The sequence below is a fragment of the Aspergillus undulatus genome (assembly GCF_047715775.1).
Source record: "Aspergillus undulatus strain CBS 261.88 unplaced genomic scaffold BDV17scaffold_9, whole genome shotgun sequence".
Taxonomy (NCBI): Eukaryota; Fungi; Ascomycota; class Eurotiomycetes; order Eurotiales; family Aspergillaceae; genus Aspergillus; species Aspergillus undulatus.
The window spans coordinates 284206-304325 of record NW_027396613.1 but is presented as its reverse complement, the minus strand read 5'-3'; the positions used below and the strand labels follow the sequence as shown (position 1 = coordinate 304325).

The window sequence follows — 20120 nt, the reverse complement described above, 5'->3', positions numbered from 1 at the left end:
CTGGGGCCGACTTTCCACTGACATGATTCATGACGTAGATACGGGGATCAGATAACGCCCGACTGATTAGTTGTCTAACTACCTTACCTACCATAGATAGTGTACGCGGTTCGGGACTGGAGCACGTGGTCTAATCTCCGACTCGGAGTAGGCAAGAAGAACCGCTAGACAATACGGAGTAGATGGAGGTATGTTACTCTAGCTTGAGCAAGTACAATATGGCGGAGGCGTGGTCACGAGTGACACTACTCTGTAGATTGTTCGCGTCGTCGCCTTGGAAGACCGCCGGATCGAGATTAGATGCTTCTTTGTTCCCTGACGGCGACAATTCGTGGCCTGCAGAGGTAGTTACTCAGCTACGTGGCTGGAATACCGCAAAAGTGTAAATGGTCAGAATAACGGCTCATCTACGAAAACATATGATACATGCTGGTAAGCAGACCAATCAAACAGAAAATTGATAGATCAAGATCAGTCAATAACAAGACACGGCTGAGTAGATTGGTCTCAGAAAGTAAAAAAAGAAAGATCCACCGCCCTCAGGCAAAAGTGAATAGAAATGGTTTATGTCCATCAAACATCGCTCTTCTCACCCAAATCTTGCTTCAAACGTCGAAAATTAATTCGTCACACTCATGGACTATCGTTGATTATAAAAATCCCGAATTCTTAGGGCTGGCATCTCGTGGTATATATCTTGATAGAAAACAATCGGCCGTTCATCGATCGTGAGGTCGCACAGGGCACGATGGGGTCCCGTGTCGTAAACGCAGTTTCCGATTCCACGAACACGCATTATGCGCCTTAGACAACCTGCTCAGCGCCCCAGCCCTGGTCGTTCTCACGCATGTTCGATGGGGGTTCGATAGAAGGAACGAACTCCAGGGCGACGTAGCCGATACCGAGGAAACCGACGATGGCACCGGCAATGTATTGCAGAACGTGACCGTGGAGGATGAGACACCCGACAAAGACATAGACTGAGGTAGCAACATTGTCAGTCCACGAACTTTGCGAGCGATCATGTTCCAGGGAATCGCAACTTACAGACACCACGGCCGAGGAACGAGAAAAGGAAGGACGCATAGCGGTAGACGTAATCGGGAACGTTGGGCAAGAATTCAAGTCCGGCAACGACTAAAACGAGTCAGCATCGGCGCACGACGAGGCGGGCTGCCTGAGAAGAAAATCTTACTGATGCCGAAAAGAATCACATATACACCGGTTATGACGTGGCCCAGGGAGATCGGGAAGAATTGGGCAATGCCACCAAGCACCATGATGACACCGATGGCGATGTTGGCAATGCGACTGTAATAGAACTGAGGTTAGCAACCAGCTCACCGTCCGTGAGATGGAGAACTCCGTGCGACGTACAAGATGTTCGAGAGATCCATTGTGAAGGTTATGCTAGTTCGTCGAGGAGCAGCTGTATCAGGCGTAAATCAAGGTTGGTAATGATGATAGAGATTCAGAAAGATGGAAATCAAGCTCTGGAGGTCTCAATGCTGCCGAAAAAGGATATTTGTCGCCTAGATTAAGCTCGATGAACCACGTAGTTTGTTGCGATGACGAATTCACGGGAGCTCAGTAGCAAGATTGTCGCCTGGCGTAAAAGCGTGCGATTACGGGCCGGACGGTCGAGGTTTGGGTTGAAAGAGAAGGTAGTCTATTTCCAAAGGAATCTCTGAGCAAGAAGAAAGAAAACCGAAGAAACGTGCGGACGAAGGCTAGGGAGATGAACAACGCCAGCATCCTTTCCCTGCGATGCGCAACAAGCGGGTCTGCCAAGAGCCTCTGCTGACTCAGCGGCTGATCCAAGTGGCTAAGACCGTCTCTTTGACATATTGATCGTCTTGTTCTATTTAAAGGGACACTTACAAAATATACTGCTAGCACGCTGGAGAATGCTAATTGCATTTACATATTAGACCGACCTTATTTCCATGCAATTGCGAATGGAGAGCATGATCCACGCAGAGCTACCATGGCCCAGTCTGTCCCGGCTCAAATCGCTACAAGATCTCCGACTCGCTTGTCCAATCTGGCGGCAGATAGAGCATTCGCAAGTTTACACATCTTGACTGGGTCCTTTTCCAGGTCTCCATAGATGGCTTCCAAGTCAGTCCCGAGCCCAGCCTCTTCCGCAGTCTGCAGGCTCCTTGAGTCAACGAAGGGAGCGATGGAGGGCCATACGCTTTGCACGTTGTTGAAGAAAAGCTCAACACCCAAGTCCCCAAGACCGTGAACTTCCTTGACCAGCTGCCTTGCTTTCTGGGGGTCATAGTTGGCGTTCTTTATGAGGTTGTTGAGATCACCATCTGCAATATGGAATTAGCTTTAACGAGCTGGGAATAAGTGATTAACGAAGAGAACGCACCATATTTTTCGTTCACGAACTCAACCAGCTTGCCCAGGTTCGTTGAGCCTTGCTCTCTGTACCGATTATACCCGCCATCCTTCAAGACCATGGCTCTCTCTTCCCAGCTAGCGTCTCCGAGCTTCTGAATATCATGATACCCAACCTCAACCAGATGCCGCAGAGTCCGGTCCGTAAGCTCATGGGACATAGGCTTCGACTTCAACATCGCGTCCATGAGCATCGCGAGAATAGTATCAGGCGAACCGGTAAGCGCTTTCTCCTCAATCGCCGTGCCCTCAAGCGGACCACGGCCGTACTTCTCTATGGTCTTCTGTAGCTTTTCTCCGCTTGGGGACTCCCGTAACTTCGGTTTCGACTTCGGCTTTGACTGCTTTTGATGTGTATCTTTCTTGTTCTTTGTCGACTCCTCTACGTCCTCACTTGCTTCATCATCTCCTTCCTCGCTCAGATCCTCGTCATGGTTACCCCCCTCAAGCACATCCTCATCCTCATTCTCGTTATCAAGAAAACCCTTATCTTCCTCCTGTTCATCGAAAGAAGGCTCGTTGCGAGATTTAGCAGCTTTACTTGGTGGCTGCGACTCGCTTTCGTCGGCGCTTCTCTCTTGAATGGGGTTGGAGCCTTCGGCTCTCTTGCGCTTGGAAGTATTGGTCACGTCGTCTGTGTCGTGGACTTCTTCGACTTTGGGAGCGTGGTACTTCATTTTGATGAATAGTATTCAGGTCTTGGAGGCTTGTGCATGTGTGGTTCCTTAAACCGAGATATCTTACGGGAGTGTAATAAAAAGAGGTTATGGTGAAGTCATGATCTGATCTCCGCAAAGTGGTGACGCAATGGCGACGTCTACAATATGCTGAAGTACGATTGAGGTAACAGTAAATTCGTAATAAAAGATGTAATTCGATGCATGGAGATAGTACTAGATACTAAGACAAAGCGCTCCGCTGCAGATGGTTGGGGTCCGATTGGCGACGCCCTATGTAGCGGCATTCGCTACAGTGTACAGAGTAGATACAATAGTATCGGTGTATGTGTACATCAAGTCCAAATAAGCCGAGTCTAGTTGGATATTACAACTTTGCTCGTACTTTATCCCCCAGGCTCTCATGCACCAACCGTACAGTCGCAGCAGCACAGCCAAAAGAAGACTGATAGCCAAACCCACCGTGGCCATAGTTATGCACCACAGAAACATCCCCGATCCTCTCCTTCTCTATCCGCGGCCCGGCATCCCGCAGAGGCCTCAATCCAACACCGTGCCTAATGATATCTAGCCCCTCGATTCCCTGTCCTTCCTTCACCAACTCGGGGCAAATAGCAATGGCGCGCTTCATGATGCGTACAGCCAAGTTGGGGTCGGGCAGCGGATCCCATTCGTTCTTCTGGTAGCAGCCGCCTAGGATCGTCCCGCCGCCTGCTGCGCGGCTCATCATGTAGAAGAGCTCGTCTTCGCCGTCATCCGTGCCGGACATGGAGGCCATTATGCCAGGGTCGTTACGAATGAGGATGATTTGGCCGCGGCCTGGGTAGAGCGTGTCATCTATAACGCCGCCTAGCTTTCTTGATGAGAGGCCCGTGCAGTTTACGACGACATCTGCGGGTTTTCCGCTGTGGTGGGCTCTTGATGCGTCTGCGATGTGTTTGAAGGTTGCTCGTTTGAAGACTGTTCCATTCTTGCGACACTGCCCAACTAGCCAGGGGAGGTAGACCGCTGTGTTGATGCAGACTGAGGTAAATGTTTGTGCGTTGTCAATGCCGGCGGGTAGTTTGTCTTTTGGGACATTTTCGAACTGCGACGGCTAGTTAGTCAAGTTTAGTCTAGAATGCAATCGGGGATACGACACGTACATCTGGGACAACATCTTTATACCACGGGTTCTCGCTGACCAGGGCCGAGAACCATTGCCCGGTCGGGGTTTGTTGGTCCTTCTTTCGATTGTAGATGACATTTGCTAGTACCTTGTTAGCAGATTTCAAATGATCGGGTGCGGGAGACTTACGTTGAAAATGTATGCCAGCCTCCGGATGCTTCTCGGTCAGTTCCTTCAGTGGGTGCCACGTTTCCTTCTCCCACTTGGCATGATTAGTGTCGGGATGTCCGGTTCTGGCGGGTTGTTTAGCAATAATGAGAAAGGTCTGGGAGGGCAATGGTTTCACTACTTACGGAAGGTAGTTGGCTCCAGCCCATGGGGAACAGTAATCGATATCGTAGTCACCTGGCATATGCTTGGCCACGACAGTAATGGAATTGCTCGGATCCTGAGACAGCAGGTAGGCGGTTGTGAGCCCGGACACTCCGGCCCTATGAACAAGACATTAGCATACTGACCATGACCACAAGTGCTTGGGGGATCTAAAACATACCCGAGTATCACGATGTTGTTGACAGACATTGTTACTTTCGAATAGACCAGAGGTGGGCCTGATGGAGATTCTGATTCAAAGAGTTGTCAATAATGGGTGAAAGAGCGAGGGACAGTAGAAAGATATGCGGGTGCTTAAATAGTTGCAGAAACAGAATGGTACCACCAAATGGCTAGGCTAACATCGTGTATTCTATTATCAATGGCGCCGATAAGGATGGATTGGAGGTTGCGCAGTTGGAGACTTGGAGTCTAGTAGTAATAACGTGGGGCATCCAGATCCGGGAACATAAAGTGTTCATGCCATACTGAAAGTGGTGCAGTGAATATTTATGATCTCGAGCGAATAGCATGTATACTATAAACAAAGACTCTTTCATATGCTCTTGCCATGACTAGAATATACAATGAACGGAGTAGTACATGGTCATTGTGATGACAATTCAAGGTTTTCACTTCACGGTTCCTTTTCTCATTAGCACAGAACAGAACATGGCCAGCTCCCCAGCTCTTCAGCTCTTCACGCCGCCTCTTAGGGCTGTGATAACTGCTCGCGGTCAGCTTCACTTGGATGTACAACAGAAGCAACAAACTGAGCCTCAGAAAGTGTGACGCGCCTGCTCTGACTCGAAGAGGCATCATATACCGCGTACTTTGCCTGATTAGGAAGTAATGCCCCCCGGAATACCAATAATACAGTAACAGGGCTGTCACAAAATACAAAAACGCGGAGGCAAGTTGCAACAGGCAGGGAACTTTTGCTGCCCTCGACTCTTGTTCTTTGGGACTCGAATTGTGATTCATCGAGTCAAAAAGACAAAGGGAGGGAAAGAGGGAACTTCTTAACTTTCCCAGTCAGCCCTGCGCTTTCTGCATCCCAAATCCCCAACCCAGCCTATACCGAGGCCACTCTTTGTTGCCATTTTTTAAGCTGCGTATTTTCTTTTCCTCTGCCCCGAGTCCCGAGTCCTCTCGATCTCGCTCCACCGACCCTTCTTCGCTCCCCATTTCGAGCCCTCTCCTTCCCTCTCACCCTGGTTCGACGTGGCATCCTTATCTGCCCTCCTCAATGAGGGTCCTTCGTGGGGTAGGGATTTTCCAACCATGGCAGATGTCTCCAAAGGTGGCAGAATTGTGCCAATAATTGCCCCTCACCATGATGGCCATACCGAAGCGAGCCTGATCAACGAGCCGAAACTCGAGAAGCCGCAGCCGGAGCAAGCGCCCGAGGATACCCAGCCTCGGGAGTCCAAGAACACACGCGGCAAAACAGACACAGAATGCTTAGAGCTCCCGAGTCTCACTCAGCTAGGGCTCTATGCTCTTCCTACAGAGGGCGATGGTAATGTTTCCTCACCGTCGAGAGACCGGCACTACTCTTTTCTGTGAAGCTTATGGTATTCTAACTGTCAACTCGTAGGTAATTGTCTATACTACGCGCTTTCAGACCAATTGTACGGGGATTTCAACCATGCCGACCACATCCGAACGCGGCTCGCAGACCACATATTCGAGAATCGGGAATACTTCATGAGCTTCATAGCTGCTGCCGGTGGGGAGCGTAGAGCTCCAAGACGTGCGGCAGCCGAGGCAGCCAGGAACAACTACTGCTCGTCCTCATCCTCATCCGCAAGCCCGGCCCCTCCGTCCGCCAAAGATAAGGAAAGAAGTTTCGACTCCAAGGTCGCAGAGTCGCGTAAGAATGGCGTTTGGGGTGGAGCAGAGGAGATACAGGCATTCTGTCAGTCCTTCAAGAAGGATGTCAATGTTTATACAATGTATGGAATTCAGAATTTTCGCGACGTCCATGCTCCGCTCGATGAGGAAAGAGAAACCATACACATTGCCTTCCATGTAAGCTTTGCTGAAGCCTTCCTGCCGGTCAAGCGTCCAGTTCTAATGTTTAATTCAGGATTTCCACCACTATTCCTCCGTGCGCCATACTGATGGTCCGCACACGGGATTGCCGTGTATTCCCGAGATGGACAAGACGGCACAGAGCAACGCTTCTCGCACTGACCCCAGCGTCGTCAACGTAGCCTCTCCTTGGAAAATCTCAGTCATTCAGGAAGGTCTTGGTGGAAAATTCGACCGAGAAACCATAGTGGAAGTGCTCGAGCAATGTCGAGGGAACATTGATAATGCCTTCATGAACCTCCTTGGTGATGGCGCCAACTCGCACCCACCTGAAGCTACTGCTTCACGAGCAATCATGAAATCCCGTTTCCAACCGTCTTCGCGCTCCTCATCTCCCTTCAGCACTGGAAGCAAACGCTCAGCGGACGATAGTGATGAGGAAGAAAACCCTCGCCCGGCCTCGCGACGTACTCGGGTTCGTGAACAAAAACGACGCATCCTCCCGGATGTAACAGTCGGAATAGCGTTTCGAGATGATCAAAATGATCTCGTCTCCTTACGGCTTCGCGTAAGCCCCGATAAGAGCGCGCCGAAACCTCCAGTCGAAACTAGCAATAAACCAACAGAGCCCATCACATCCGAGTCAAGAGAAGAGAACTTGCCTCTTCCTAGGAAGGGCAGAAGATTGAAGCTTAAGAGTAAGCATCAAACAGTTCCTAGCGAGGCCTCAAGCCAGACATCAAGCCAACCGAGCGAAACCGACACCACCGAGCAAAAGTTACGCCGAAGTCAGCGTATCACTCGGAGCCGCAACGCCCACTAAGTGCGTTAACCGTCCTATACGAAATATCGTTCGCCATTCCACCAACACGTTCTATTTTCCTTGAGTCAACAGTCGCCTTCGCGGCTGTCTCTACCTTCTCTATATAATATGACTGATTGCATTTGAGCGCGTTGGGTGGCTCTATCCTCTATTGTTGCTTTATTTCAGAGCATATTGTGTCAGCGACTTAGCGGTTTTTTGAACTTTCTCCGATATCTGACAGCATTTGGAGCCTGTGCGACCCTGTCAACGAATCATCTTCCTCTGTGCTGCCCTAGCAAAAGGTACACACGCGATGCTTATCAGCCACGAGACATTGATCGATTCGGCGGGGTCGCGTTTCTCGCATTTCACAATATTCTGGAGGAAACCTTCATTCTCTCGAAAAGAATGTTGCATAGCGCGTCGCATTTTCTCTCTTCTTCATCTACAACTACATGTCTACTTCTTGGGCAATGCTACTTCTGGTGACATTGGCGTTGACTGGGCTTGGAATCGGGTTTTGTTTGGTTTGAGGATTCAGATTCAGGAGTTGCTTTGGCGTTTAAAGGGGTTTGGGGGAAAATAAAGACATGGATAAGATGAGGCCCGCCCTGGTGAAATCTGGCGGGCTGTTTGCTTAGAATTTAGAAAGGGCTTCTTGCTACCCTTTTGTTTGGCTTCACAGGGAGAAGCTCATATTTGTGGAATCTGGCTGGACTGTTTCACTATATGATTAGCAATCACGAATTTCCGTTTCTGGGACAGAACTTCTCAAAGTGTATTTATGTGAAGGAGCTTGTAAGTTGAATTCGGTTGCTCTAGCCCGAGGTGCTCTTAATGTACAGTAAAACATAATGTTCGATTACTCCGATTCCATCTATCACCATAACTCCCTCCCGTCCCGATCAAAAGAAACAACGCCGGCAAAGAAATTGTGGTATATGGTAAGATAATGTCAACGATATAAAGCATTGGTTGGGTATTGTTTAGACATTATGAGATATCATCTCAAGGCATTCGCAATCAGAAGCTCGAATCAGGGCGCAAGCGCATACCAGGGGAGGAGTAACATAGGTTATAAAGCTCGTCAACATAAGTCTGAGCAGCAGAGTCGCCCGCCTCAACGACAGTAGTCGAGGTCTGTTTCCCCAGTGCCGCCTCAGTCGCGGGGTCCGCCAATTTAGCAACGTCGATTTTGACCTCTTTGCGGACGATGATGTCGCCCAGTGGTGTGCTATCCGTGAGAGACTCCTGGGACATTGCTCGGGTGCTGATGGACGGCTGTTTCCAGGACGGCCACTTGTTGAGTATTGCACGCACTGAGGGTGCCGTTTCTGATTCGGTGGCGGAGTTGGAGCGGATAGTTGAGTAGAGGAGGCCCTTGCTTAGTTCTCTGGCGAGGCCGTCTACGTCTGTCGCGCCACTGTTTACTTGCTGCTGGATGCGGAAGAGGCGGAGAGGCATGAATGTATAGTCTGAATTCGCGACGCGGGTGCTCAGGGAGCCCACGGTGCAGAAGGGGAGTAGCATGCATGTTCTATCGTCCGACATCCTTGTGCTGCGACATGGGGCGATAAATGGCCGTGCCGAGAAGCGAGAGACTGTATTGAGATCTGGTGGAAGGGAAATTGCAAGGGAGCTCATTGCATGCATTAGGTCTTCTCGAAATTCATTCGCTTCCTTGTAGCTTCGTGCTTTGTTGGAATCCAGCCAATCAAGACATGTTGAGATTGGCCATCCCTCCATAGGTGAAATCAGTTCCAGATGAGACGCCTGCAGGCGTTTGGTTCGAAGCGTCTTGGAAGGAAGTGGATTCCCGGCCCCCTTAGCCGTCAATACTTCAAAACGGTCATGAACCGTAGGACGGGTGATAAATGAGGTCAAATGAACACCGGGTTCGAAGTTCCGGCTAGTTGCGGCGAAGTCACGCATGTCCTTTAGGTGAACTTCTAACGCACCTGAAGCGACGTTCATGCGGTCTGAAAGGAGGGCGGTGACATTGTCAACTGTAGCGAATCTGAAACCTGACGCGGCTAGGCGGGAGGCTTCTTGTTTTCTGAGTTGACGTACAGTAAACATCAATTGACCTTTTCCGGCCCGCAACCTGGAGTAGCCCATGGCACGCGAGAACCGTGAGGATGGAATGGAGGTCGTCAAAACATCATCGTACAACATGCCCAAGTCATCCAACGGTTGTCGAACATGTTCAGCGAGATCGTGGGCTGCCACACAAAAATGTCGCTTGAACAGCTCATCAAAGCCTGCGTTCAGCTCGGCTTCGTGATCCACTCCCTTAGCGATGTATCGCTGATGCGCAGCATCATCCAGTTCAATTCTGTCTCGCATGTATGGGACCACCTCCTTTATAAGGTTCCAGTTTCTACTCGCTCTGAAGGCCCACAGAAACGCAGGGTGAGTTCGAGTAAGATCATCGTCACTGAAAGTCTGCGTGCCGAGCGAAGAAGTTAGTTGATGGTACTAGGAAGTGACAGGCGAGCGTTTGCAACGTACCTTCCCAATATAGCGATCGACGATCTTTCGAGAAGGAAGGAGGGCATGTGGTGTAACCATGATCCGGCCTTCCGGGTCGAAGAAAACAGAGGCCAAGACCAGCTGTTGTGCTTGTGTCCGTAACCGCCTGTGATCACCACTAGCAGTTATAGCACACGCTGACAGGATACCGCAGGCGACACAAGCCTAGACTCCGTTAGTATTCCAAGGACGTTTGTTGAGTTCGGCTTTCAAACACTCACGAGAACAGAACATATAATGACTGTCTGGGTTCGGGATAATTGTCCACCACGGCTTGCAGATGGGTCGTGGTCTAGATAGCTTGTCCCGACTGCAGCAGTCCAGTGCATGCCAGATACAGCTAAAGCCAACAGGCACCCACAGACCATGCGCCTCCACCAGCGATTTGTCCAAGAAGCTCTCCATCGAAAGAAGATGGCGAGGGCTGCCGAACTAGCAACTATCGCGATCACCGCAGACCCAGCCACATTCCCAGGTTGGTAACTGCACTTGTAATTACTGATACCCAGCTGGCCGACGTAGTGCATGCCACAGACAGACCCTCCTGTCAGCACCCCGCCCGTCAAGATCCGAGTATATCCTGCTTTCTCACTGGTCCCGGCGGCATAAAAGGCGGCAAGCAAGACACAGACGGGGAGAATGAACGAGACACCGGTGAATGACATGCTGTACAGAACCTGGATTCTGTCGTCTCCGTTATCCAGGACGATCGCGCGGTTTCCGATAAAATGCATACACCATATTCCGACCCCTCCCATCGCGATCGCAGAAGTAAGTAGTAGGTACCTGTTTGGCAAACCTGTCAGAGATCTTTTTCCTTAACGATCACATGCGGCTTGACTGTGTACCAATTGTAAAACCCCGCTGTCGATGTCCGTCGATGGAGAAGTTCTAACGTAGTTATACATCCCATGACACTGACGACGTAGGAGAGGAAAATGAAGCCCGCTAGGTAGGAGACCGCGGCGGGCTCCCCATCGGGGAAGCTGTTCATACTTGACTTTGGTTGACGGGACTTGGGATGTAAAGATGGGCAGGTTCAGAGTAAAGAAGATGTATACATAGTGATCAACACATTTGTACAGCGACCATGGTCCAGGTCAATGAGAAATGAAGAGAAGAGTCGAGACACTTTGTTGACAAGGATCACGAAAGTGGCAAGCTCGGCCTGTTATATTTAGTGAATGTAAGAAATGTGAGGTACTCCGCAGCGCCTGCCGGACCTTATTAGGGTAAGCACTTATCCCCCAATAATGAGAGATGAATGGTTTTAAGGGACATGGCTGAGGCACGTTTGTGCTCCGTACGCGTCTCAGCTTGGCGTGGATCCATTCTTATGGCATGCAAGTCACATCTTGAATTTTCAGTGAGCGCACGGGTAGAGGAACCATGACCAGTATCTTGACTCAGGCGTCATCCTTCCTTTCTCACTTTCCATATCACAATCTCAGAATATTACAGAGCGGGGCCGCAAGAAAGCGAGATTGACAATCGGCCACGCGATCTGATCAGAGATCGTTGGGCAGTCTGATAGGATTGATGGATGCACGCTAGATCGGGGTGCATGAGGTAATTAATTCGTCCTCGTGGGATCGAGATCCCTGCGATCTATTGGCGACCCCACATCACTAGCCGAGACCCTTTGGCCGTCTCTTTCCCTGGTCACGATGGTGATGCTCCAAGGCTTAAGCGATCAGGCAATGTCGAAGAATTGCCATTTGACAGTTGACACCCACGCCCGCTATGCGTACCAACTCGGCGGCTTTGGCCAGCATAGATAGCCGGCATGTGGAGCTAGAAAGAACGATCAATGACAATCAAGCAGAGAGTCGTGACCAAGGTTGGTCTGCGTCTGTCAGAAAAGAGGATCATTAGCTGAACTCAATCCTGACTCAATGTTTCCAATTGCACGGCTGGCGCTCTCCCCAGTCGCACCTCGGTCTCACTCTCAGTTCACTGCTTACGAGGCAGGGGCGCAGTTGCACCATGGAGGATCGTTGGATGATAATGGATTATAAAATAAACAATCCATTGTTTTGGAGCTGGATCTGGGGATTCGAGACCTGAGACTGGGGGTGTTGCAGGTTGACTCGGAGGACAAACTGGAGGTCAGTTCGCTCGACACGCGACACGTGCCGCTTTTGCTCCTGTTGCTCTCTCGCTTCTTTCTTCCGAAGTTCGAACCCATATTCCAGCCCGCCATCCAGCTCGCTCATTTACGATCGACGAGCCCGTTTGCTTATTAAACGGCTTTGCGTGCTAGCCTTGGCGACATCTTTCATCCATGCAGGCTGATCTTTGAGGACTGCGGATGGACTGCGCTACTGCAGCCTTCGAGGGAGCTGCGAACCGACGTAACGTCTCGAACAAAGCAGATTGAATCTTCAAAACGAAGTCCAGAGTCCAGGCGCTGGTGGATCAAAAATTCGGTAATCGAACTTGAACGTCGAAAGGCACGATCGAACTGTATCCACAATTCCCTTCCACAGCCCATATCTGCTCCGATTGCCGTGGTCAGCTCAAAGACTCAAGATGATGAATGATACCTCAAAAGCAGTCAACAAAAGAGGCTTAATAGTTGACATGTCTATCTAGGTCTTCGACCTTATACTCTCATACATTTTCTCCTATCCGGGCCATGGCTCCCTGGACTGGGTAGCGGTGATAGCCTTTGCACCTGAGCTCGCCAAATTATAGTTTTGTTCTGACAGGTTGAAACGGACCAAAAATGGAGTCACCCAGAAAACATGGTTTGCCTGAATCATGGGCTCAGTGTCAGCAATTCCACGTGGAGAATTCTCCAGCTTCGTGAGAGCAACCCTGACAAAATACTGCTTTCTCGTCTCGGCTCATCGCAATGCCTTTCTCAGCCATGATAATGGTTACAAACTGTGTTGGCGCTGTTTTGGAGCTTTTTATAATTCAACCTCTAGTCTTGTAAACGCTGTACCTAAGCGACTGTTCCATCATTATGAGAGCAGCAACAGGCGCACCACTCCCTGGCTATTGCCTCTTGACAACCAGGAAGCTTTGCCTCAATCGCTTGGTATCCTTCAATTGGCGGACAGTTTGTTTGTGCAGTTTCCACTTCTCACTCTTCAATCATTCTCTTTATTGGTCCTTGAGGTTTTCTGTCGGCTTCCTACATGCTTGCCCAGTCTTTTTACCGAAGACTTGCAGGACGAGCGGAGCCTCGCCTTGCAAAAAATGACTGTCACATGCTCGTCTTCAACCACTTCCACGGCGCCACTGCACTGGGCATCTTCAGGCATGATGCGGTCTTCCATTAGCATATCCGCGATCCTCAACGTGGCAAATTCGGGGTTTCTCGATCATAGACCTGGACCAGGCACTCCGGTATACCCGCGGGTGATCTGATGAACGTGAGTGCTCGTGGAAGTCAGGCTACTACGTGTCAGAATTCGTTGGTACTCGAATATAGTCGTCTTCGAGATAGCTGCATCTAGAGTCGCGTTTTTCTCGGCGAGGCTACCGGCCCGGTAGGGGGCAAGTCGACAAAGTCAAGCGATATGCCCTGAGACGAGAGCCCCGTGAACCATTGAGACTGATGGTTACAAGAGAAACGGAGAGAATCACTTCCAATGTGAAGACCTGCCCCATGAACTTTTCGCTCAACTTGAGGCCTGGAAGCAACGGCGCAGTGCGTCCAATGCGTGTGAATCCGCCAAATTTGAGAATTCCGGTGCGTAGGAGCAAACACCTCCTTTGAGAAAGTCCGGTCTATCAGGATACATAGTGTGATCAGCTCTAACTCACGTTCCACAGGGCCCTGTTGAATCCACCATGTCCAACCCTGCGCTTTTTTCGAGTTTTGGCGGGCACTTTCAACTCAGTGAATACAGACTCCGATATACTACAATCAGCCTGAGGCCATTGTCGGTTATAGAATCCTCAGTATTCTAAGCTACTCTGGCGCGTCGAAGCGGCGATACTGTATAGCCAGCGGCCTCCATCGTCGCAAGTCTAGGAGCAATCTCATTATGTGGACCATCGGAGCAGGAAACCTCCGGCACACTATCAACAGTGCATGCAAAATATCATTTCTATAATTGGTCCACGTTTTTGTCCTCTGGGATATACGTCGGGTTTTCATGCACCCTGGATCAATCAGACCAATCTTTCAGGATTCACCCTTGAGAGACAACAGCAAAGGCCGGTGACGGACAGATCCTCCAGTGACTACAGGCTCCCTCCTTGATCTTTTAGTCATGAGTTGCTTAGTACCTACGCCCGCTTCAAGCAGGCTTATCACACCCGAACCTCAGCTCCATTCAATATCTACCCTGGAAACACCCACCCCCTATTCTTCTGCGCTATGCTCGTAGGTTTGAGGTTGATTACCTGCGGAGCGCGGGGCTAAGGGTACTTAAACTAATGTCAGTGGGAAAGAACGACCCTAGTGTCTACTTGGTAAGTTTTCGATCGCGCTTTCCTTATGTATAATCCTCCTGGAAAACATATCCAGATACACAAAAAAAAGAAAAAGAGACCCTGGCCCAGCGCAACATTGGTAATCAAAGGAAGGTGCGAGTCACAGAGGCAACCGCGGGCTGCCCATCCCGCCGTGTAAATGGGGAAAGAGCGGCCGTCTTGGGCGGAGGTGAAACATAATGGAAGAGAAAGGGAAGGTTGACGCAGATATCCATATAAACCAGTCGGAGTACTAATGTGGCGCGATTATACCCATGTACTACGCTTTATAGTTATGGTGGTGTAGCCGGGCAATGGGCATACTAAATACTAACGTCGATAAGCCAGCATGGACCTCTCGCCAATCTTCAAGAATTGAACATAGTACTTACATTACCCAAATAATTGTTACGCACTGTGCGCATCTCATACTCATTTTCGCAGTTTGACGAAGCTCTCCTGCTTCTGCTCAAGGAATCAAGGACTCGTGAAGGCCAAGCCCCTAAACCCACCTATATCAAAATGGCCCACGTAGTCAACATTGGCAATTTCAGTCTCATTCTTGGCTGATTGTTGGCTTTACGTACTCTTACTGCTAAGACTCGATACGATAAAATGATCCGATGATCGAGATTTGAGCGAGTATCGGCTTGAATTGCAGATCTTGGATTCTTGGTATCTAGAGGATCGAATTATGCCCATGGGGATCCGGGCAACCCCGACTCTGTTGCGAGTCATGGATCAAAGTCCAAGACAATCTCGATACAAGGGCCAAGAATTGGAAACCCATTTGACCGAAAAATTGAATCTTCATCATTTCCAAGTTCCAAGTCCTTGGAATCTTTAGAGTTCACTGGAGCGGTTTGCGGGGTATTTAATAAATTGTATTAGGAAATAGTATAGTATAGGGAGGGTATAGTACAGCCAGAAAAAGAAAGACAGAGATACAGTTAGACGAATAGTTGGAGTCTCGTGCTCCTTGAAGATGAAAATGATAAGAGTGAATGAAATCACCCGCAACTCCTCCGCCAGCCCATTTCACGCCTGCCTCAGCTATCAGTCATATGTGACGTTGACCTGTCGGGACACCATGATATCCGTTCTCTGATTGGCCACTCCGCCATCAAAGATTCCCTTTTGGCTATCGTCATCGCTGATCTCGCTGTCCCGGCCACTGGGAGCATGGTTGCCCTTGACCTCCGTAACCGTAGAGCTCAGGTACCCGTCGTGGCTCTTGCTGTGTCCATGCTGCGAGAGCTCGAACTCAGAGCCGAGAGGCCGGCTTTGGGTGCGGCTGCGAGAGCCGCTGTAACCGGTGCGTTGTATGGTGCGCTCAAACCAGTTCTTGAATAGGGGGCGAAGAGTTGCAATATTTCCGACAAACATGCCGATGGCGTTCTCAGCGAAACCCCAGATGACGACGTCGGCGACGGCGAACAGGAAGTCGGTTTGGTTGGTAAGGTTGACGGTGTATTTTAGACGGATGCAGGCAGATAAAGAGGCACTATCAAACACGAATTGTTAGGATGAAAGATGGTAGTTGATATATGTAAGGCGCTGGTATACGCACAAGACACCCAGACTCATCAGACCCATGACAGCAAGCTTACTGTTGCGGTTGAGCTGGACGTTCCAAAGTAAGAAAACCGGCCTGGAGTAGGTTAGTCGCGATGGTTCGTATGCAGGAAGGGAAAAGTTGGCACGAACATTGCCGCAGTGATCCAGTCCGTAACAATGTTCACAGCAGTACAAGCGTAATAAGCATTAGTCAAGACGTAAGAAGGCTTGCAGTGGCCTCCCTTTTCAAGGAGAGCTGGTTCCCAGGCGGCCCTGTGGATTGTCAGCTTCAAAGTACTCTGCCTAGCCAATGAACTATATGACGTACGCAATGGGAATGCAGTTGGTGAGAATGAAGATCAACGCAATGAAGTTCATGATGGTGAAAAGCGCGATCACCCCATACTGGATGTAAATGTACGCTTTCCGCCCCTCGGCCACTCGAATCAACATCCAGCTGATGCTGAGCTTGATGGGGATGATGGCAGCACAGTAGCCGACTTCGAATATGAGGAAGAACTTCTGCCCTCCAGCCTGGTATACCTCGTTGCCGGGCTCCTGCAACCGTTCAATGTGAATTCCGATGCCGCTGAAGGCGCCTCCGATACAGCCTGCCACGAGCACACAGAAGGGTGCCTTTTCCATCGATGTCAGTATGGTCCAAGCAAGGGACGGGCGGGTGAAACAATTGGGAGTGCACATACAATGGCTGCCGTCATAATCCAATCCTCCACGGACCACGACCTCCTCGTGACTCGACAGTACACACGCAGACCATAACTGATGAAGGCGAGAGTGGTCAACATGATGACACTGCCCGCCACATTGGGCGAGGCATCCCCGGTAATAGCCATGTTGAAACTGTTCAGAATGAGATGGGACTGACAGGAGGAAAACCCGGGGACAGTGGGCACGCAAGGATTAAAAACTCATCTATTCTGGGGGCGTGCGTCCTAATCGTCGGAAATGAGCCAGGCCTGGTCTGTAACTTAGAGGCATCGAAGTCCCACAGAAAGTATAGAAGGTGGACCTCAATGGGTAGAGCCCGCGTGCAAATGGATCATTAAGACCAGGGCTATCGGCGTAGTGTCTCGAATCAGTACGAATCAGTGCTGACCCGTCCCGCCACTCGCTTAAGCTCCTTTACCAGGGGCCAAGAAGAGCCTTCGCAGGCTGCAAAGATTGAATCAGACCATACCATAAAAAGCTAGCGGTTAATCTCTATACTCTGCGAAAAGCAGGAAGAGATTGACCTGATCGACCTCAGTTGGGCATTATTGAGTCTAGTTGTAGTGGCCAACCCGTGCCTCTGGGTCCAGCAACTTGTTTCCTGCGGGCTCGAGTGCAAGCGAATCTCGCGTCGACCTTCGAGACGATTGTCGTCTCCACGGTCCCGTCCGCCCGCGTGTCTGGGCTGTCAAGTTTCAGAGGAACCGATATTGGGATTGTCGTCAAGATTTGCTCACTTTGCTATCAGAGACCACAGTGCTATTAACAGAATCAGTCTAGAATCTTCAGAAAGTACGCAGATGCGAACACACAGGAAAAGTCTCTGGCCATTCGCTGTACTCTGCAATCAGTCAATCAACCAGTAGCCTGAACAGATCGAAGGAATAGTGGAGAGGAAAACCTGGAAAGCTTGGATTTGGAAAAGCACGGACATAGGCCCGAGATCCCACACCGTGTGACCAGTAACCAGTGACCTGGGAAGACAGCTCGCCTTGCCACCAAGCGCCCTCCGCACTACCTGCTCACGAACCGAACCCTTGGGACGAAAGGAAATGATAGATCATTTCCAGGCGTCCACGAGCAGCCTAGCCTGCATTGGTCTATCTACACGAGGCCAAGCCAAGGAAAACCTTAATCCTGCAGAAATCCTCCCTCCGCCAGGGACAGTTCATGCCGAGGGGCGCCCATGTGCCATGGATACTATCTCTCCAGTTGCTTGGCTGCTTGGCTGCTTGGCTCGCTTTTCTTGCTAAGTTGCTTCTTTTTCACTAGTATCGTCTAACGCTGTTTCGTAGGCTTTCTCATTTACTTCCGAGCCTGCTCGGAGCATTTCCGGTGAGCACTTTGGTACTAATTTCCGATAATAACTGCCAGCTTCCAGGAGCTTCTCCGACTTCCCAGACGCTCAGTATGCCGCTTCACATTGCCCAGTCGGTGAAGAGGGACAACAGCAATTGGAGAATGCCCGGATGGTCTTTAGGTCTTGGCCGGACAGTCACTACGGCGTCCAGTTTGCTGGTAAGGAAGGCGAGGGGTAGCTCGATATTCATCACGGACAGCCCTCGTCCTACTTTATTGATGTAGCTGCAAGAGCCCATCCGGTCACTCCTCAGAACCTGTTATACATGGACCTTCTCATAAGGCAGGCGCGGTGAATGATGTTCGCATGTTATACAAGCTTTGGGGGCGAAGTATAGCACCTGCCCATTCAGCTAAGGTCGGGTGTTAATCACGCCTTCCCAGGTTATTGAATCGCAGCGACATAGGGGTGCCGGTAGCTCCATCCATTGTAGTCAAATACCGGTTGCACTCCAGCTTTTACCGGCAGTCGCAAATCAATAAACTACTATCAACCCACTAAACAAAGTTATAATATTCCTGTTAAACGGACCACGGCCCACCTACACGGAGTCAGCCTCCTCGCCGACTCGCACGGTCAATAGCCCCCAAATCCTAATTAATAGCATAACCAAATCCCGACTTGGGGGGAGGCACCTTACAAGTCCCAGTATTTACTGAGCACATCAATGATACGGCTCAGTATCAAGTCGTTCGCGGTATTAGTATCAGGGCCGGGTCTGACTTGATCATTCCCGTAGTCTACGAACTTGACGATTCAATGCAGCTGGAAATCTACCTTACACATCCAATTGCACCAGCACCAACTAATACTAATCTCTATCCCGCCAAAGCTCGGATGGGATGGATGTAGGAGCCAGCAGACCTGAAAACGAACGGAATGCCCAGCTCGTCAGCTTTGCGTGTATTCGGGCCTTGTGCGGTGAGTCCTCCAGTTCCGAGTATTCATAATTAGTTCTATATCATTGTACGTACTAGTAGTAGACTAGTCAACAACAGTCCAGAATGAAAATCTACCCCGGTGGTATCTAGTAAATCTAGGGCTAGGTATACATGTGTCTGCAAGTCCTTGTTGTGAGTCACTGGAATGCTTCTAACCCATCTCTTGAGCACTCGGTTCGAGCATCTCCTATTATATACCTTTGGGATAATAGAGATGATACCTAGTACGTGCGTTGATGGCAGTGGTGTTTTGAAAAGCTCTAGGTTCATGTTATATCCAATTTAATGGATAAGGCACCGGGCTCGAGGCCGCTTGATGGGGGTAGCTAGCTAGTTCGTGAGTGCCACGAACATAGGTAGTACAAGAACGCACCTAAGTCAGATGTATATGTACACCTGTACGTGGCTACCTCATCTGATTTTGCTTTTGCGGCTTAGAATGCTACGCTCACCCAGCTCTAGGGAGGGTTGAACGCCCAAGGTTGCAAGTAGTGCTCAATTATTTCACCCGGTCGTATGTCTTATTGACGTAGATTTAATCTCCATATACATGCCCGAAGCAGCACATCAAGCTCAAACAAAGCAGACATTCAAGTTCTCCACCATTCAATGTACAAGAGGGAGATATCAGATATCATTATCAATCATGTTCAATTCAATTGTTCAAGTCATTTCACAAAGACATTCAATTCTAACCAAGCCACCCGCTTACGCAAGCAGGCTCTTGATTCCAGCCTCAAGAGCAGGGGGGTTGGCACCAACGACATCAGAGATTTTCTCGCCATCCTTGTAGAGGAGGAAAGTGGGCATGGCACGGACACCAATCTCAGCGGCAACGTCGGAGAGCTCGTCAACGTCGATCTGGTAGAACTTGGCGTCGAGGTATTCCTTGGCGAACTGCTCAACCTTGGGGGCGATAGCCTTGCAGGGACCGCACCATACGGCGTAGCAGTCAACGACGACGGCGCCCTTGGAGTTCTTGACCTTCTCTTCGAAATCGGCCTTGCTGTTGGAGGCAGATGTGTTAGTGAGTCAATGGTATTTGTTAGGGAGTCCCGGGTAGAATATGATAGGAAACGTACGTCTTGATAGGAATAACGTGCTCGGAAGCGCCCATTTTGATCGGTGATGCGTAGAAAGTGGTAGATGGGGTAGATGAGAA

General features: G+C 50.0%; 7 protein-coding genes across 7 annotated transcripts; 1 reads left to right on the top strand and 6 right to left on the bottom strand.

Moving 5' to 3' along the window:
• Window positions 1-350: 350 nt before the first annotated feature.
• Window positions 351-1731, bottom strand: BDV17DRAFT_256095 (TVP15 family protein). The gene is made up of 4 exons (XM_073757014.1): window positions 1378-1731; window positions 1196-1311; window positions 1048-1137; window positions 351-980 (listed from the first exon to the last, which is right to left on the bottom strand). The coding sequence occupies exons 1-4, from the start codon at window positions 1395-1397 to the stop codon at window positions 805-807; spliced, it is 402 nt and encodes a 133-aa protein (XP_073618436.1). The 5' UTR covers window positions 1398-1731; the 3' UTR covers window positions 351-804.
• Window positions 1732-1888: 157 nt separating this feature from the next.
• Window positions 1889-3187, bottom strand: BDV17DRAFT_256094 (uncharacterized protein). The gene is made up of 2 exons (XM_073757013.1): window positions 2381-3187; window positions 1889-2321 (listed from the first exon to the last, which is right to left on the bottom strand). The coding sequence occupies exons 1-2, from the start codon at window positions 3084-3086 to the stop codon at window positions 2008-2010; spliced, it is 1020 nt and encodes a 339-aa protein (XP_073618435.1). The 5' UTR covers window positions 3087-3187; the 3' UTR covers window positions 1889-2007.
• Window positions 3188-3263: 76 nt separating this feature from the next.
• Window positions 3264-4935, bottom strand: BDV17DRAFT_256091 (FAD-dependent oxidoreductase). Its single transcript, XM_073757012.1, has 5 exons — window positions 4748-4935; window positions 4548-4685; window positions 4384-4487; window positions 4232-4335; window positions 3264-4173 (listed from the first exon to the last, which is right to left on the bottom strand). Exons 1-5 carry the CDS (start codon window positions 4774-4776, stop codon window positions 3454-3456), a joined length of 1095 nt encoding a protein of 364 aa, XP_073618434.1. The 5' UTR covers window positions 4777-4935; the 3' UTR covers window positions 3264-3453.
• Window positions 4936-5543: 608 nt separating this feature from the next.
• Window positions 5544-7574, top strand: BDV17DRAFT_240334 (OTU domain-containing protein). The gene is made up of 3 exons (XM_073755952.1): window positions 5544-6088; window positions 6167-6600; window positions 6659-7574. Exons 1-3 carry the CDS (start codon window positions 5851-5853, stop codon window positions 7424-7426), a joined length of 1440 nt encoding a protein of 479 aa, XP_073618433.1. The 5' UTR covers window positions 5544-5850; the 3' UTR covers window positions 7427-7574.
• Window positions 7575-8204: 630 nt separating this feature from the next.
• BDV17DRAFT_256087 (uncharacterized protein) lies at window positions 8205-10807 on the bottom strand. Its single transcript, XM_073757011.1, has 3 exons — window positions 10162-10807; window positions 9920-10105; window positions 8205-9853 (listed from the first exon to the last, which is right to left on the bottom strand). Exons 1-3 carry the CDS (start codon window positions 10696-10698, stop codon window positions 8432-8434), a joined length of 2145 nt encoding a protein of 714 aa, XP_073618432.1. The 5' UTR covers window positions 10699-10807; the 3' UTR covers window positions 8205-8431.
• Window positions 10808-15239: 4432 nt separating this feature from the next.
• On the bottom strand, window positions 15240-16923 carry BDV17DRAFT_240313 (uncharacterized protein). The gene is made up of 5 exons (XM_073755950.1): window positions 16633-16923; window positions 16257-16564; window positions 16079-16201; window positions 15942-16022; window positions 15240-15875 (listed from the first exon to the last, which is right to left on the bottom strand). The coding sequence occupies exons 1-5, from the start codon at window positions 16780-16782 to the stop codon at window positions 15428-15430; spliced, it is 1110 nt and encodes a 369-aa protein (XP_073618431.1). The 5' UTR covers window positions 16783-16923; the 3' UTR covers window positions 15240-15427.
• Window positions 16924-19666: 2743 nt separating this feature from the next.
• BDV17DRAFT_288662 (thioredoxin family protein) lies at window positions 19667-20075 on the bottom strand (the record flags this gene model as incomplete). The annotated part of the gene is made up of 2 exons (XM_073761454.1): window positions 19667-19964; window positions 20041-20075. 2 exons carry the CDS (start codon window positions 20073-20075, stop codon window positions 19667-19669), a joined length of 333 nt encoding a protein of 110 aa, XP_073618430.1.
• Window positions 20076-20120: the final 45 nt, after the last annotated feature.

What these genes read in the sequence shown, in the direction of transcription:
- BDV17DRAFT_240334 (XM_073755952.1), top strand. Translation starts at nt 5,851, where the DNA reads ATGGCAGATGTCTCCAAAGGTGGCAGAATTGTGCCAATAATTGCCCCT. An exon ending in TCTTCCTACAGAGGGCGATG is followed by an intron (nt 6,089 to 6,166) that starts GTAATGTTTCCT and finishes GTCAACTCGTAG; the next exon opens with GTAATTGTCTATACTACGCG. An exon ending in CCATACACATTGCCTTCCAT is followed by an intron (nt 6,601 to 6,658) that starts GTAAGCTTTGCT and finishes TGTTTAATTCAG; the next exon opens with GATTTCCACCACTATTCCTC.
- BDV17DRAFT_256094 (XM_073757013.1), bottom strand. Translation starts at nt 3,086, where the DNA reads ATGAAGTACCACGCTCCCAAAGTCGAAGAAGTCCACGACACAGACGAC. An exon ending in GTTCGTGAACGAAAAATATG is followed by an intron (nt 2,322 to 2,380) that starts GTGCGTTCTCTT and finishes TCCATATTGCAG; the next exon opens with ATGGTGATCTCAACAACCTC.
- BDV17DRAFT_240313 (XM_073755950.1), bottom strand. Translation starts at nt 16,782, where the DNA reads ATGGCTATTACCGGGGATGCCTCGCCCAATGTGGCGGGCAGTGTCATC. An exon ending in ACCAACTGCATTCCCATTGC is followed by an intron (nt 16,202 to 16,256) that starts GTACGTCATATA and finishes GACAATCCACAG; the next exon opens with GGCCGCCTGGGAACCAGCTC. An exon ending in CTGATGAGTCTGGGTGTCTT is followed by an intron (nt 15,876 to 15,941) that starts GTGCGTATACCA and finishes CGTGTTTGATAG; the next exon opens with TGCCTCTTTATCTGCCTGCA.
- BDV17DRAFT_256095 (XM_073757014.1), bottom strand. Translation starts at nt 1,397, where the DNA reads ATGGATCTCTCGAACATCTT. An exon ending in TGTGATTCTTTTCGGCATCA is followed by an intron (nt 1,138 to 1,195) that starts GTAAGATTTTCT and finishes GACTCGTTTTAG; the next exon opens with TCGTTGCCGGACTTGAATTC. An exon ending in GTTCCTCGGCCGTGGTGTCT is followed by an intron (nt 981 to 1,047) that starts GTAAGTTGCGAT and finishes TTGCTACCTCAG; the next exon opens with TCTATGTCTTTGTCGGGTGT.
- BDV17DRAFT_256091 (XM_073757012.1), bottom strand. Translation starts at nt 4,776, where the DNA reads ATGTCTGTCAACAACATCGTGATACTCGG. An exon ending in GCTGGAGCCAACTACCTTCC is followed by an intron (nt 4,488 to 4,547) that starts GTAAGTAGTGAA and finishes ACAACCCGCCAG; the next exon opens with AACCGGACATCCCGACACTA. An exon ending in GGCTGGCATACATTTTCAAC is followed by an intron (nt 4,336 to 4,383) that starts GTAAGTCTCCCG and finishes ACAAGGTACTAG; the next exon opens with CAAATGTCATCTACAATCGA.
- BDV17DRAFT_256087 (XM_073757011.1), bottom strand. Translation starts at nt 10,698, where the DNA reads ATGGGAGGGGTCGGAATATGGTGTATGCATTTTATCGGAAACCGCGCG. An exon ending in TCATTATATGTTCTGTTCTC is followed by an intron (nt 10,106 to 10,161) that starts GTGAGTGTTTGA and finishes AACGGAGTCTAG; the next exon opens with GCTTGTGTCGCCTGCGGTAT. An exon ending in TCGATCGCTATATTGGGAAG is followed by an intron (nt 9,854 to 9,919) that starts GTACGTTGCAAA and finishes CTCGGCACGCAG; the next exon opens with ACTTTCAGTGACGATGATCT.